The sequence below is a fragment of the Sinocyclocheilus anshuiensis genome, unplaced genomic scaffold (genome assembly GCF_001515605.1).
Source record: "Sinocyclocheilus anshuiensis isolate Anshui unplaced genomic scaffold, SAMN03320099.WGS_v1.1 scaffold961, whole genome shotgun sequence".
NCBI lineage: Eukaryota > Metazoa > Chordata > Actinopteri > Cypriniformes > Cyprinidae > Sinocyclocheilus > Sinocyclocheilus anshuiensis.
Window position 1 is genome coordinate 555,756 of NW_015557049.1, and position 14,045 is coordinate 569,800.

General features: G+C 35.0%; 1 protein-coding gene across 1 annotated transcript; it reads right to left on the reverse strand.

Moving 5' to 3' along the window:
* Nucleotides 1-6,284: 6,284 nt before the first annotated feature.
* Nucleotides 6,285-13,615, reverse strand: LOC107676364 (zinc finger FYVE domain-containing protein 21-like). The gene is made up of 7 exons (XM_016470886.1): nt 13,426-13,615; nt 11,575-11,625; nt 9,600-9,686; nt 9,470-9,545; nt 9,217-9,267; nt 8,718-8,848; nt 6,285-6,965 (listed from the first exon to the last, which is right to left on the reverse strand). The coding sequence occupies exons 1-7, from the start codon at nt 13,549-13,551 to the stop codon at nt 6,930-6,932; spliced, it is 558 nt and encodes a 185-aa protein (XP_016326372.1). The 5' UTR covers nt 13,552-13,615; the 3' UTR covers nt 6,285-6,929.
* Nucleotides 13,616-14,045: the final 430 nt, after the last annotated feature.

Genomic DNA, 14,045 nt, shown 5'->3' on the forward strand with positions numbered 1-14,045 from the left:
CATTGAACTAAGAGATGCACTTTGAAAAATATTTTCAGATCTGGAGAACATGTTAATCAGGTTTTGCACAAATTCAAGTTTCAATTTCATTGCATAACTTGAAAAAAAAAAACTTTCATTAAAAAAGAATGCTGCACAACAGAGTTAGCCTCACTGTATGTTTTCCAAATCCTGCTGCAACATACATTGCTAATAAAGTTAACGCCATTGTTGTCCCTTAAGTCCATTCCGCACATACTGAAAGCTTATCTGCACTCCTGCTCTCTCACAGCATGTCTGGAAGTTAGTGAAAAATGAATGGATTTTGCTCAAGTCACCTGATACTGTATAGAGACACCTCTCTTCCTTATTCTGAATGTTTTCCACACCTACAGCTTTACTAAACATGCTATTAAACACCCCCCAACATCATACCCTTGTTGTGACAGCCTGCTGACGACTGACCCACAATCAGTTATTTACTGCTGTGATCATGTAGACAAACTCAATAAGATCAGACGTGAGGGATGTAGAGAAAGTGATTAGCATCCATTAACGGCTCAAGTCAGCATCAACACAAACCTCAAACATTAAAACTTTAGCCTCACTGTGGTGTAATAACAAGCGAACAAAAAGAGTTTCTCACAAACAATGAGTTTAGTTTAGTTCGATAGGACAATTAGTTTACCTTTGGTTTGAAATCACAAGGGCTCAAACCAAGTTGTTTTAAGTTGTTAAAAAAGGTTGATAGGTCTTGTCCCAAATGGTCCCCAGCACATGACTGTCCACAATATGGTGTCCCATTTGTAATTTTATGACAACCAAATTAATTTACTTAGCAAATCCTCTTCCATATTTTCAATATCTGCATTAGTGTTAGAAGAGCTATATTAGTGTAATGTCTTGGTTTCTCTAGGCCAATTAAAACTGAATGAATGTCTTGTTCTGCTGTCAAATGAACACAAGACGGAGGCAGCAGCCCATCACCAGAAAACGATCATGGCTGTGTTAAGAATAGACCTCAATTATCCTAGACGCCATTGAATTTAAAGGGGTCATATGATGTGATTTCAAGTTTTCCTTTCTCTTTGGAGTGTTACAAGCTCTTGGTGCATAAAGAAGATCTGTAAAGTTGCAAAGACTAAAGTCTCAAATCCAAAGAGATATTCTTTATAAAAGTTCAGAGTCAGCCATGTCTACCTAAAACGGCTCGTTCTAACACGCCGCCACATATCTACCTCACTACGAGGAAATATTAGCATAATGCCGCCCAAATGTGCACGCAAAGAAAGAAGGCGTGGTTTCAGGAACAGCAGTAGTGTTGATGCACAATCAGAGCAGACTGCGCTTTTTTTTTTTCTTTTCAGAAAGACCTCTTGTCTGCTGAACAATCAGAACAGTACAATCCATTAAACACACTGTACTTCAGTCCCTCACAGGCCCGACAACTGAGATCCCTATATAATACAAACAGATATGTCAGCTGTAGTTCATGCTACTCGTGTAGGGTGCGTAAAGCACAGTGGCGTACAGTGGACCCTTTTCACAAGACTGTGATGACACGTTTAACGGTCATCAGCATCGTAAATCCTCGAAAGTTTTTCATATTTGTATTTTTTTTTTTTTTATGTATCTACATTTATAACACTTTTCTTTGTATTATATCACCTTTTCATCAAATTACAAAAAAACAGTTAACGCTAATGCGAGGGTGTTTCTAATGCAGCGTCTATGGGAGGGATGGTAAATTTATCTACATTTATAACACTTTTCTTTGTATTATATCACCTTTTCATCAAATTACAAAAAAACAGTTAACGCTAATGCGAGGGTGTTTCTAATGCAGCGTCTATGGGAGGGACGGTAAATTTGACATCGTTCTCTCTTCTGACAGCCGTTATCAGTCTCTCTTAATTTTTTTCCTTTTATTGAAAGTCATGAAAACACTATCGTGGAGTTTTTCTTTTGCTATTTGAGCAAATGGGAATGCAAAACATATATTTGTGGTACTCTCCCATTCACTGCTATTCAAGTTAACCCAACTATGACGACTTCCGCTGCTGAGAAACCCGGAAATGTGAAAAGGGTCCAAAGGTAGTTTTCAAGCTGGTGTCCGGGGACCACAAAGGGGCCACAAGGGAGTGCTAGGGGATCCACAGAAAACTTTAGAAAAAAAACAGTGTAAAAAATAAATAAGAAAAATAAATAAGAAAATAGTGTGAAATCAAATTGAGATTAAACTGAATAAAAAAATGTATAGTAGTAGCCTATAATTTAAAAAATAAACATAATTAATAAATTATAAACATTTATTTAATGCATAAATCTGACTGTACAATAGTGATTAGGAAAAAAGTAATAATGTGATGTAATATAAATGAAATATTTTTAAAATAATACTTTACACATATTTATAATATAAATGTTTCACAGTATAAATTAGGACTTTATACATGAAAATATAAAATTGCCTTTTAGGGTGATGGTCCCTCGCACGAGGTTGGTTCACAATGCAGCAGAATACGATTGTCGGTTCTTTATTTGAGTTGTTATAAATAGGTTTCGGTTAATATGGGCACTGAAAAACTAGCTGTCTGTCACGTTATACGCGTGTGTGTTTGTGTCTGTTGGGTATTTTTACGTATGTTTCGGTTTCGTTAACTCACAAAGACGGAGAATTGTGTCATCTGAAAGTCACTTGCTGGGTCCCAATTCGCGTACTTTTTCTGTTTTGTAGTATAAATAGTGCGAGTAGCTGTGACAACTGTTCATGAAACTCAGCAGATTACGCTACTTTACCATTATGGTTAAGCCTACAGGTGATATTCACAGCTCTCGCGAGAACAGAAAAGTGGAAGAATAATAATAATTTTAAAAAAAAGTTAGAATCTGAAGCACTGAATAAAAAAATAGTGACACTGAGTTAATAGTTTTAACAAAAGCAATATTTAAATACTGTAAGCACGTTTTTAAATCAAATAAAAAGGTTGAGTGTTCGAGAAAACTACAAAATCTGAATTTGAATCTGAATCTGAGTTTTGCACCTACCGTATATATATATATATGAATGGGTCATAGAACTACAAAATGAGTTTCAAATTTGCTATTTAATAATAATGTAATGATATTTTAAATTGTTTATGTTGTGTTCTAATTATATATATTTATTTATGTAAACGCTGCGTGACTTTGACGTGTTTTAAAGGGATAGTTCACCCAAAATTGAAAATTACCCCATGATTTACTCACCCTCATCCTAGGTGTATATGACTTTCTTCTTTCAGACGAATCCAATCGGAGTTATAGTAAAACATGTCCTGGCTGTTCCAAGCTTTATAATGGCAGTGAGTGGGTGTTTTTTTTTTTTTTTCAATAGTCCAAAAGAAGTCCAATAAAGCACATCCATCCATCATAAAAACAGTATCCCATATGGCTCCAGGTGGTGAATAATGGCCTCCTGTAACGAATTGATGCATTTTTGTAAGAAAAAAAAATCCATATTTAAAATTGTATAAACGATAATTTCTAGCTTCCGATAACTGTTGTTCAGGCGTTCACAATAGAACGCCTTTCCGGCGGATGACATAGGCGTAGGTTAACCAATGGAAGTAGGCTAATTTACTTAAAAGTAAAATATGCCCTGTAGTGTTAATCGGTGATGTCACTGACAAGGAGCGCTGAATCTAGTTCAAATGTGTTTTGATCTTTCATGGTAAACAAATATTGATAAAATTGTTCTGTAATTTCAGGGATCTGCTGACAGAGATGTAGGAAACATAGGTAAGTTGAGAAAAGCCATTAAATCACTTTATATGCATTTTCACAACATATTTGCCTATATCACATGCATCTGTTGCTTTCTTTTGAAAAAAAATACACCTTTTTAAATTATAGTTATTTTAAGAAGGTTTTGACATGCAAACATGAGTGAGTGATTTTAAAAAATATATTGCTGTGATCAAAGCTGAATTTTTATTCAAATGTCTGGAGTCTGTTTAACGAATCCTGATGAAAAATATGTATCACATTTAGCATCTGTTGTTGTCTTTTTACATTGATAATAAACAGAAATGTTTCTTGGGCAGCAAATCAGCATATAATTATTTCTGAAGGATCATGTGACTGAAGACTGGAGTAGGTCTAATGATGCTGAAAATTCAGCTTTGACTGTATTTACTGTATTTTGTTTTTGTATTTTACTGTAATAAGCCATGGTAAGCATAAGAGACTTCTTTCAAAGATGTAAAAAAAAAAATCTTATTGCCCCCAAACTTTTGAATGGTAGAGTAAATTATAGTTACGATGGCCTATGTTTCTTCCATTTAAATGATTAAAGGCACAATATGTAATTTTCGCCACTAGAGGGCGCGTATTCAAAATAAACAAAGAGACAAAGGCGTAGTTAAATCCAGGGGTTATGACATCATTGGCAGGTGACACAATGACACTATAGACACGGTCCGTGTCACTAGTTAAAATTGCTTATTTCTCTGGATTTAAACATTCTTCGAAACATTTGGGATAATGTAAGTACACAAGTCAGCAAAATATATAACACTGTTCTAGTGGTTTTTGGACCATACATTATTGTGCCTTTAAATGAAACATTTGATTCAGATTGGGACTTCAGAGCGGGTTCGCGTATCATTTGATTCGGATTGGGACTTCGGAGCGGGTTCAATAATCATTTGATTCAGATCGGGACTTCAGAGCGAATTCGCGAATCATTTGATTCAGATCGGGACTTCGGAGCGGGTTCACAAATCATTTGATTTCGATCAGGACTTCGGAGTAGGTATCTTTTTTGGAGCGCGGATCGCTAATCTTTTTTCCTGATTTCTTTTTTTATTAAACCGTTCAAAACATAATTGAGGCAATACAGTTATTAAAACAAAACAAAAGAAAAAGAAAAAAGAAAAATGAAAAAGAAAGCACAAAAACAAATACCGTAGAAAATTTACCATGGTTTTATTATAGTAAAAGTGTAGTAACCATTTTTTTTTTGTATAACCAGTTTTACTACAAATACCATAGTGTAGCAAAACCATGGTTAATTTGTGGTTACTATGGTTTAACTATAGTAACCATGATTTTATTTTTATTTTTTACCTTAAGAGGACAGAGATGCAGTTTTCACTGCTTAAGGATTAACAGAACTTTGGATAGTTTCAATATACTTGTTTAGATCAACTTTGAATAAAGAAAAGAGAGGTTTAGAGCCAGATTATTGTTTATGTTTGTGAAATTTAGCTAGTAGGAAACAAATTAAATGTTATATTTTCCTATATTTTCTTTTGAGTAGTCAAAAAATTCAAAGAAAACCTCTTTAAAATGGAAAGAAAAGTCACTTACAAAATGAGATTGGGAACATTAAAAAAAATCTGACCAAAGTTTCTCTGTGTGGGTACACTGACAAACAATTGAGTGATATCTTCACCAGAAGAGACAAAACAGCAACTCACTTCAATGTCTGACTTATATGATATGATATCTCAATCTATAATAATATAATTATGTCCATGAGCTTTTTGTGAAATTTGGAGTAACTCATTAATCTGTTTGACCTCTTCATATTTAAGGGGAGAACTATAGTTTCCAAAGTCAGACATTGCTTCTTATGATTTTCAAGGGTGTAGAATTTAGAGACGCTATGACATGTACCAATATCCAGCGACTACCAAATTGTCCCTAGGAATGATTTTGATCAAACAATTACATTTCTGTTGTCTGCCGTTATGTCAACCAATGCCAAAATAAAACCTACACACTTGTGGTCCATTGATCAGAAACATTTTTTCTGAACAGCTGCAGCAGTACTCTGAAAAGACTTTATATATTATTTTTCAACTTTGCAAAAGTGTATCGTGTTGCTGCTAGATGCTTACTTTGCTGTATGCTTTTTACGTTGTTGATAGGTGGCTAAAAAATGTACTCTTCACCTAATGTATAAACATAATAAAGCATGAAAGTTCAAGGAGTTTGTTTGGTTGTATGTAGTGTTCTTGTTTTCATAAAGCTTCAGTTTCTGGTCTATTGTGTACAGGACACAAGAGGGCAGCAGCAGTCCATCATGAGAGCATGGAGATGATTCCTCTGCAGCCCTCTGAGAAGGATGAATGAAACCTGCCATCTGTTGCAAAAAGGACGTTATGCATGTATGTACAAGATTACGATTTCAAGAATGCATGAATACTGTAATATACTGAATTCTGTAAGATCATTTTCTAATGTATTTTATGAACTTTTAGCCCAGTACTTAAATTTCAAAAATGTCAAAACCTGAAAAATGTTCCCAAATAAATTAATACAGATATAACTTGGTCAGTCGTGGACTGAAGATGTTTATTTGGTGTACATTGAAAACTGAAAATTGGCAAACAAAACCTGATGACCTAGAACAAAGTTTAATATCTTGACTCCAGGCAATCTGGCTGCTCTAATTTCAGTTTTCTAAAAAAGGGAAATCTTTCTCTGCAGACGCAAACACGTTGCTAACAAATGAAGACCTGAAACAACATTCTGTAGTGTAGGAAAAACAATTCCAAAAGTGTTTCAAATATGTTAAGAAAGAAAACAAAACTACATATTGTAAATAGTCGGGCAGTAAAAAGTACATACTCAGGATTTTGTGTTAAAATAAGAATATCTGACAAAATATATTTAGTTTACAAAACTTTGATACGTGAGACTACACTTAAAGCATCTGTTAAATGGTGTTTATATATTATCATACATGTCCATATTGCACGAGAATCGTCGGAAAACTTGGTCCTCCCTCTTGGCACAGACAGAGAGGTTGTAAGTAAATCTGTCTCAACAGGGAGTAGAAGCAAAAGATTGAATAGAAATCATACAAGCATCTTAGAGTACATGTAAGACTGAATAACACATAATACTTGGTTTTGATCTCTCTCTCCTCCGTTTTGTTCTGTCTCCAGCACTGTGTCATTTCACTGGTCCCTTGACTCATACAACAGTTTGGCAGCCTAGAGACAAACGGAATAGAAAACATAATATTATATAATACAGTTCAGAAACTCCCTTGTTTACAACTAGGGCTGGGTGATTATCAGGGAAGAAATTGTGCTGATTAACATTACGACTGCTACGATACCATTATTATCAGGTTTCACTGCGGATTTGAAATATATTAAAAATACGTTTGACAAACAGTTTTGGATTTAAATTGAACATACTTAAAGCTGACTTGCCTTAAAGCTATTTATTTAATTAGAGACCTATTTATTTAATTACAGGTAACATTTAGGATATATTCACATTGATTTTGCTAGAAATATAAAATTAAACTTGATTACATAATAAATGTTATTACTGCAATTATATCAAAAGCATCTCCGATTTAGATTTCAGTTAAAAACTAAGAGTGGGTAAGTTTGAAATTATTATTCCTCAGTGGAAAAACCCACCACTCATTTCAGAATAAATACATAAATCCCTTTTTAATCCGTGTATCATTCGATAATTCGTTTTTTTTTATTTAATATTGAAAGTAGAAAAATGACAAAACGGCTCCTTTTTCCGTTTTTTTTCCAAAGATTGAAAAAAGAGAATTCATCTTAAATTTTCGTTTTTCGCTCAGGTGTAGAAAAATGAATAAACAGCTTGAATATTTGATTTCTACACGTGGGCGGGAATTAAACGCCCCTTTCTGCTGATTGGTGGGTCCTTTGAAGGATGCGGCCGACACGGCCTTCGAAGGACGCTCCGAGTCTAGCCTTTGCAGAATTTCCTGATTGCGCCAGCAGGTGTTCCCGATTAATGCTCCTGTCGCGTGGCAACGGTGCGAGAAGAGAGCTGCCATATATGTTATTTGTTAATGAAAACGAAAATAACTGGAGCCTGAATTGTTAGTTCTTGACTTTTAATGGCCGAATTACACTTTAAATGTAAGACTTACTTTAATATTGTAATGACGTGAAAAAATACAAAATATAAAGCGATTAAATGTCGACTTATATCTTACCAAAATGTGATTTTATGTTGTTTATTCTATTATTGATTATTATGTACATAAATGGTCCATGGTGAACATATTTAAACAGGTTTTCAACCCTGTTTAGTTTTATGTAAGTCAACTATTATAAAAAGTTGACTTACAAACGTTACTGCTGCTCGTCTACTGCAGCTGACAAAGTTGCTAGGCAACAAGAAGAGTCCTCCGTAGGCTAGACCAGAGTGTAACGAAATACATTTCATAAGTATTCACATAGAAATGAGAAGTACTGAGTTTTTTTTTTCTCACAGGACAGCTACAATACAAAAACATGGTCCTTTACAATATCATGCACTGTTGTACATTAAACTACCCAACAGTACATGAAGTATAGGCAACTTTAAATTTAATAATTTAATATCTGTTGTTCTCCGGTTGTCAGTGAAAATGACAGTTCTTGCGTGAACATTATAGGCCTATATATACCCAGGCCAATTTATTATTCCTTCCTTTTTGTCTTAGTGTTTAAAATATTTATTTTGAAACGAAAAATTTAAGCTGAATTCTCGTTTTTCGGTTTTTGGAAAAAAATTAAAAAACGAAAAAGGAGCCGTTTTCTCATTTTTCTACTTTCAATATTAAATAAAAAAAACGAATGATCGAATGATACACGGATTCTTTTTATACCTATTTGACCCTCTATATAATATTTATAACAAATAAATAAATAAAAAAAAAGTGTTTCTTTTTTTTTTTTACAGTGCACTCTTTCACTCACACCTACTTTGTGCATGGCTGCGAGCCAGGCAGATGCAACGCGCTTGTCATCGGCAGTGTCCATGTGGAGCTGCTGAAGGTTCTGAGATCCTGGTGGCTTGTACTGAAGCACCATGCCACTGGCTCGAAGAGAACATCCTGAAAACAGGTCAAAGGTCAGTGGTGGGTTTGCACACAAAGATTTGGGTTTATCAGATGTCATTCACATAATACGACAGTAACATGGTGCTGAAGTGCAACTGTAATATCTCCAGCAAACATAAATGATGGGGAAACCATGAATAACTTGATGTCTTTAACACCAGAAGTCTGAGGGATCATCACAATAAACATGCACATGCAGCCGTTCATTAGACTGCCTTTGACACTATTACTTACAGCCATGTCACAGGAAATGAGTGCATGCGTGGTTACTTACACCATATGAAGGAAACAACAAGGAAAACAAACGAAATATTTTAGATGAGGAAGAAGAAGAAATAAAAGAGAGATAGAGGGATGCTGACCTTCAGATATTTGACTGTCCAGCAAGCTCGTGTACGAGCATACATCTTTCTCTTAATGCAGAAGAGAACAAGGAAATTAAAGAAAAGGCCGTTAAAAAGGAAAGAAACAAACAAAAAAAGTCTGTTGAAGTGTATGTATTCATCATAAGAAGATGTATATAAATTGAAGGGAACAACAAGGAAAACAAACTAAATGGCACATATTTTAGACGAGGAAGAAGAAGAAATAAGAGAGAGATAGAGGGATGCTGACCTTCAGATATTTGACAGTCCAGCAAGCTCATGTACGAGCATATATCTTTCTCTTCATGCAGAAGAGAACAAGGAAGTTAAAGAAAAGAGAATGTTAAAAGGAAAGAAATATAAACAAACAGAAAAATCACCGGATCCACAAAACACATCCTGGGAAGAGCCACTTTCTGACTGCAGCATTTATCACAGAAACACCGACCGCAGCGCCGACAGTGATGCTGATGTACACATAAGAAACACTTAGTGCTTTAAATCCATCACAATTCCATCAAACACACAACAGCAACAAAATAATAAAACATAGCATGACCAAATTAAAGGGATAATCCTTCCAAAAATGGAAATTCTGTCATCATTTACTCACCCTCGTGTTGTTCCAAATGTGTGTGAGTTTCTTTCTTCTGTTGAGCACAACGGTAACAGCTGCTAGTATCTATTGACTTCTATAGTATGAAAAAAAAATACTATGGAAGTCAATGGCTACCGTCAACTGTTTGGTTACCAACATTCTTCAAAATATCTTCTTTTGTGCTTGCTTAACAGAAGAAAGAAACTCATACATGATTGGAAAACCATGAGGGTGAGTAAATGATGACAGAATTTTCATTTTTGGGTGAACTACGCCTTTACCAGTTATAAATAAGTGATACGACCAAAATCTAAATAACAAGATGAGCAATTTCATATCATGGTAACAGTACTGTATGTATATTACAATATAGTTATTAGTTTTCATTTTTGAGGAGGTCACACTTCATTTCGATAATCCACTTTAGACCTTCTACTAACTATAAGTAACTTTGCAACTACATGTCAACTAACTCTCTTTAGAGTATTTGTAGAGCTTAGGGCTGGTAGAATAAGTTGACATGTACTTGCAAAGTTACTTATAGTCAGTATAATGTGTGTTGGGGAACTATCAAAATAAAGTGTTAGCAGATATTAAGAAGACAGTCTACTAATATTCTAATGATTGACATGTAGTTGTAAAGTTACTTATGTCTAAAGTGTTATCTTTGAGGAAAGGGGAGTTTACAATTTGATGGATGTGAACTAATACATATATACAGTGGTGTGAAAAAGTGTTGGCCCCCTTCCTGATTTCTTATTTTTTTGCATGTTTGTCACACTTTAATGTTTCAGATCAAACAAATTTAAATATTAGTAAAGGATAACACAAGTGAACACAACATGCAGTTTTTAAATGAAGGTTTTTATTATTAAGGGAAAACAAAATCCAAAACTACATGGCCCTGTGTGAAAAAGTGTTTGCCCCCTAAACATAATAACTGGTTGGGCCACCCTTAGCAGCAACAACTGCAATCAAGCGTTTACGATAACTTGCAATGAGTCTGTTACAGCGCTGTGGAGGAATTTTGGTCCACTCATCTATCCTGACTGAAATTCTTCATAGAGATAATTTTTTTGCAGGAAGGAGCACAATTGAGCAGACAACTTTTTTTTTTTTTTTTTTTTTAGACATAATTGTATATAATTTTAAGCCCTAACACACAACATTATCATGTGACCACAAAGACAGATATTCAGACACACAACAGAGGCAGGAAGAAGAGGGAAGAAAAAAAGGAAACGGGAAGGAAAACTTGCAACGGCATATTATTGCAAAACTAAAAACAAAGACACATAAAAAGAAAGAAATTAAACTGCTAAAGCTTAAGGAAGTCACTCATTATGAGCCATTCACACATACACACAGATTTGAAGCAACAAAGCAGGGAGTCAATTGATTACTTTTTCAGCAGTTATTGTAGGGATGTGACAAAACTGAAGAGTGATGAAATGTGGCAATTACCAAAAATGAGGGACACCCACATAACAGTACATAAGTATATATTATCTATCTATCCAGATAGATAGATTTTTTTCAATTCAAATTGTCAAATGACAAATGCTATTTTTCAATCAGATTTTCAGATTTTTTTCAGATTTTCAAAAGTTACAGACAAAGACCATCAATAAAACTAGGACATCCAGATGTAGGAAAGGCCACTTATGAGCAACAATACAGCCACTTGTCGACTTCAAATTAAATGGTGACTTGTCACTTGAAATTACTCCTGACACATGATGGGTCCATGCGCTTACCTTCCTGGTGATGAAGTCAAACTTAGTGTCACACTGCATACATCTGGGGCACTAAGAGAGATAAGAGTGAAAAATAACCTTAATTCTTTAAATGCTCTTTATAACACAAATATAAGAAAGATCAAACGCATTCAGAACTCTATATGTTGCACAAGTCAATAGCATTTCATAAGAAAGTTGTGGCAAAACATCCTAGAGACTTTAGCTGAATTTAGGCCACATATATGGGATTAACAGCAATACAATCATGGCCAAAACCTTTAAGGCAAAATACACAGGGCTTTTTGGTAATGTTATCTGACAGTGGCCACAGCAAACCAGAACTGTTCGAGTAGAATAAAACGATTCAGGTCTGATCGCAATTTGAAGTCTAGGCATGTAATACATATTCTTGCCAACAAAGCCCTACATATCATGAGCTTTATGACTGATTAACATGCTTACATAACATAGTACAGCTTTTTGCTCCTCCCACACAGATCAAAATCAAATCGTTTTGACTCATTTCATAGTTTACAGTAGTGCACTTACAATAGAAATCTGTGAGGCAAGGTACTGCACCAGAATAAACATTATAATACACACTGCAATGCTACAAGACTTAAATATTATATGACACTAGTGTGGTAAATTGCTTGCTAAACTCATGTTACGTTATATCCAATCTTTCAACTTCTATCAAGACCAAGTAAAGCATGGTAAAACTTGGTATGTGTCAGATAAATGAGTGCAACACTGCCCGTCCACCTTTTAAGCGGCCTTGGTTCCGTGAGTATTTTCCCCATTGAGATTTTTAAAAAGTCTTTACTTAATCTTTGTTTAATCAGACCACTACAAACTTTGATTTGAAGAAAAAAAAAGTGAGAAAATTGTACCGTGTCTGGTAGCCACTGACTTCCATAGTATCCATGGCTATCAGCAACACTGTCTGGTTACCAACATTCTTCAAAATCTCTTCTTTTGTGTTCAACAGGAGAAAGAAACTCATACAGGTTTGGAACGACATGAGGGCTAGTAAATGACAAAATATTCATTTTTCGGCGAACTATGAAAGATTTATGCATTTGTTCGTCAGCGGTTTCTGCTTACCTCCGAATATTATTCATAAGTGGGCGTGGCCTAATATTTGACAGACGCTTTTTCGCCATACAGAAGCATTGGACAAAATTTTTTTTTTCCTCATGACAAACGCCTCAAATATCAATCTTTTACCCATATGAAGAGGTCACATTGTTGTTGCCCACAGTAGCAGATGTTCGCTCATATAACCTACACACTCTAAAAAACATTCATTTACATGCATCTGAGATCAAATCTGTTCTAAAGATCCAAGTCTTGCTATCTTTTTTCTTTGTGACACCATCTGAGAAACTTACAAAATATTTTCCACTGGTTTTTCGGCGAACTATGAAAGATTTATGCATTTGTTCGTCAGCGGTTTCTGCTTACCTCCGAATATTATTCATAAGTGGGCGTGGCCTAATATTTGACAGACGCTTTTTCGCCATACAGAAGCATTGGACAAAGTTTTTTTTTTTCCTCATGACAAACGCCTCAAATATCAATCTTTTACCCATATGAAGAGGTCACATTGTTGTTGCCCACAGTAGCAGATGTTCGCTCATATAACCTACACACTCTAAAAAACATTCATTTACATGCATCTGAGATCAAATCTGTTCTAAAGATCCAAGTCTTGCTATCTTTTTTCTTTGTGACACCATCTGAGAAACTTACAAAATATTTTCCACTGGCTCTTGTTGCCTTGAACAAACAACGCCCAAAGATAGAGACAGACCAACCACAGCATCATCATCATCATCACCATAATCTGTGATCAATATTCATTACCTCTTTGTCCGGAACCCACTGCGGCTCATCCAGGGAAAACGGACTGGTGAAAGCACCGTTCTCCGGTACCATGCGGAGTCCGCTCGGGCTCCGGACCAGCTTTTTGCCGTCAGGAACCGCGGACATGTTTGTGTTTATGAGTGCGCAGCTGCTGCTCCAGAGAAGAACAGTACAGACATCAGCAGCACTACCAGTCACACAAACACACCTTCAGCATAAGAGTCCTTCATCACACTATAATAATAATAATACCTTCAATTTCTCATTTCTAAACAACTATATCCTTATTTATCAGTGTGTTGTAGTGTGCAACTACAGTGGCCCGACAAAGTAGGCCTATTTAAATGCCAAAATACATTAGATTCAAGCCAAGTGAAACACTAAAATAAACCAATACTTAAAACAAATTAGTAATAATAATAATAATAAGGACAACAATGTACACAGTTTTAAAAGATGTGTGACATTTTAAAACAATTGTGCAATGCCCCGTCTTTCATTATAGGTCCTGTTCATTTTTATTTACAATCTTTTTTCTTCTTCTCAGTTTTTGAACAATTCCTAAAGTTTTTATAACGTCCAATAAAAGACAATATCAGTACAACATGTAATTAAATATC

Coding starts and splice junctions, on each gene's coding strand:
- LOC107676364 (XM_016470886.1), bottom strand. CDS start 13,551: ATGTCCGCGGTTCCTGACGGCAAAAAGCTGGTCCGGAGCCCGAGCGGA. Junction 9,546..9,599: donor GGATGTGTTTTGTGGATCCG/GTGATTTTTCTG, acceptor TCTTTTCTTTAA/CTTCCTTGTTCTCTTCTGCA. Junction 6,966..8,717: donor GGCTCGCAGCCATGCACAAA/GTAGGTGTGAGT, acceptor GTTTGTCTCTAG/GCTGCCAAACTGTTGTATGA.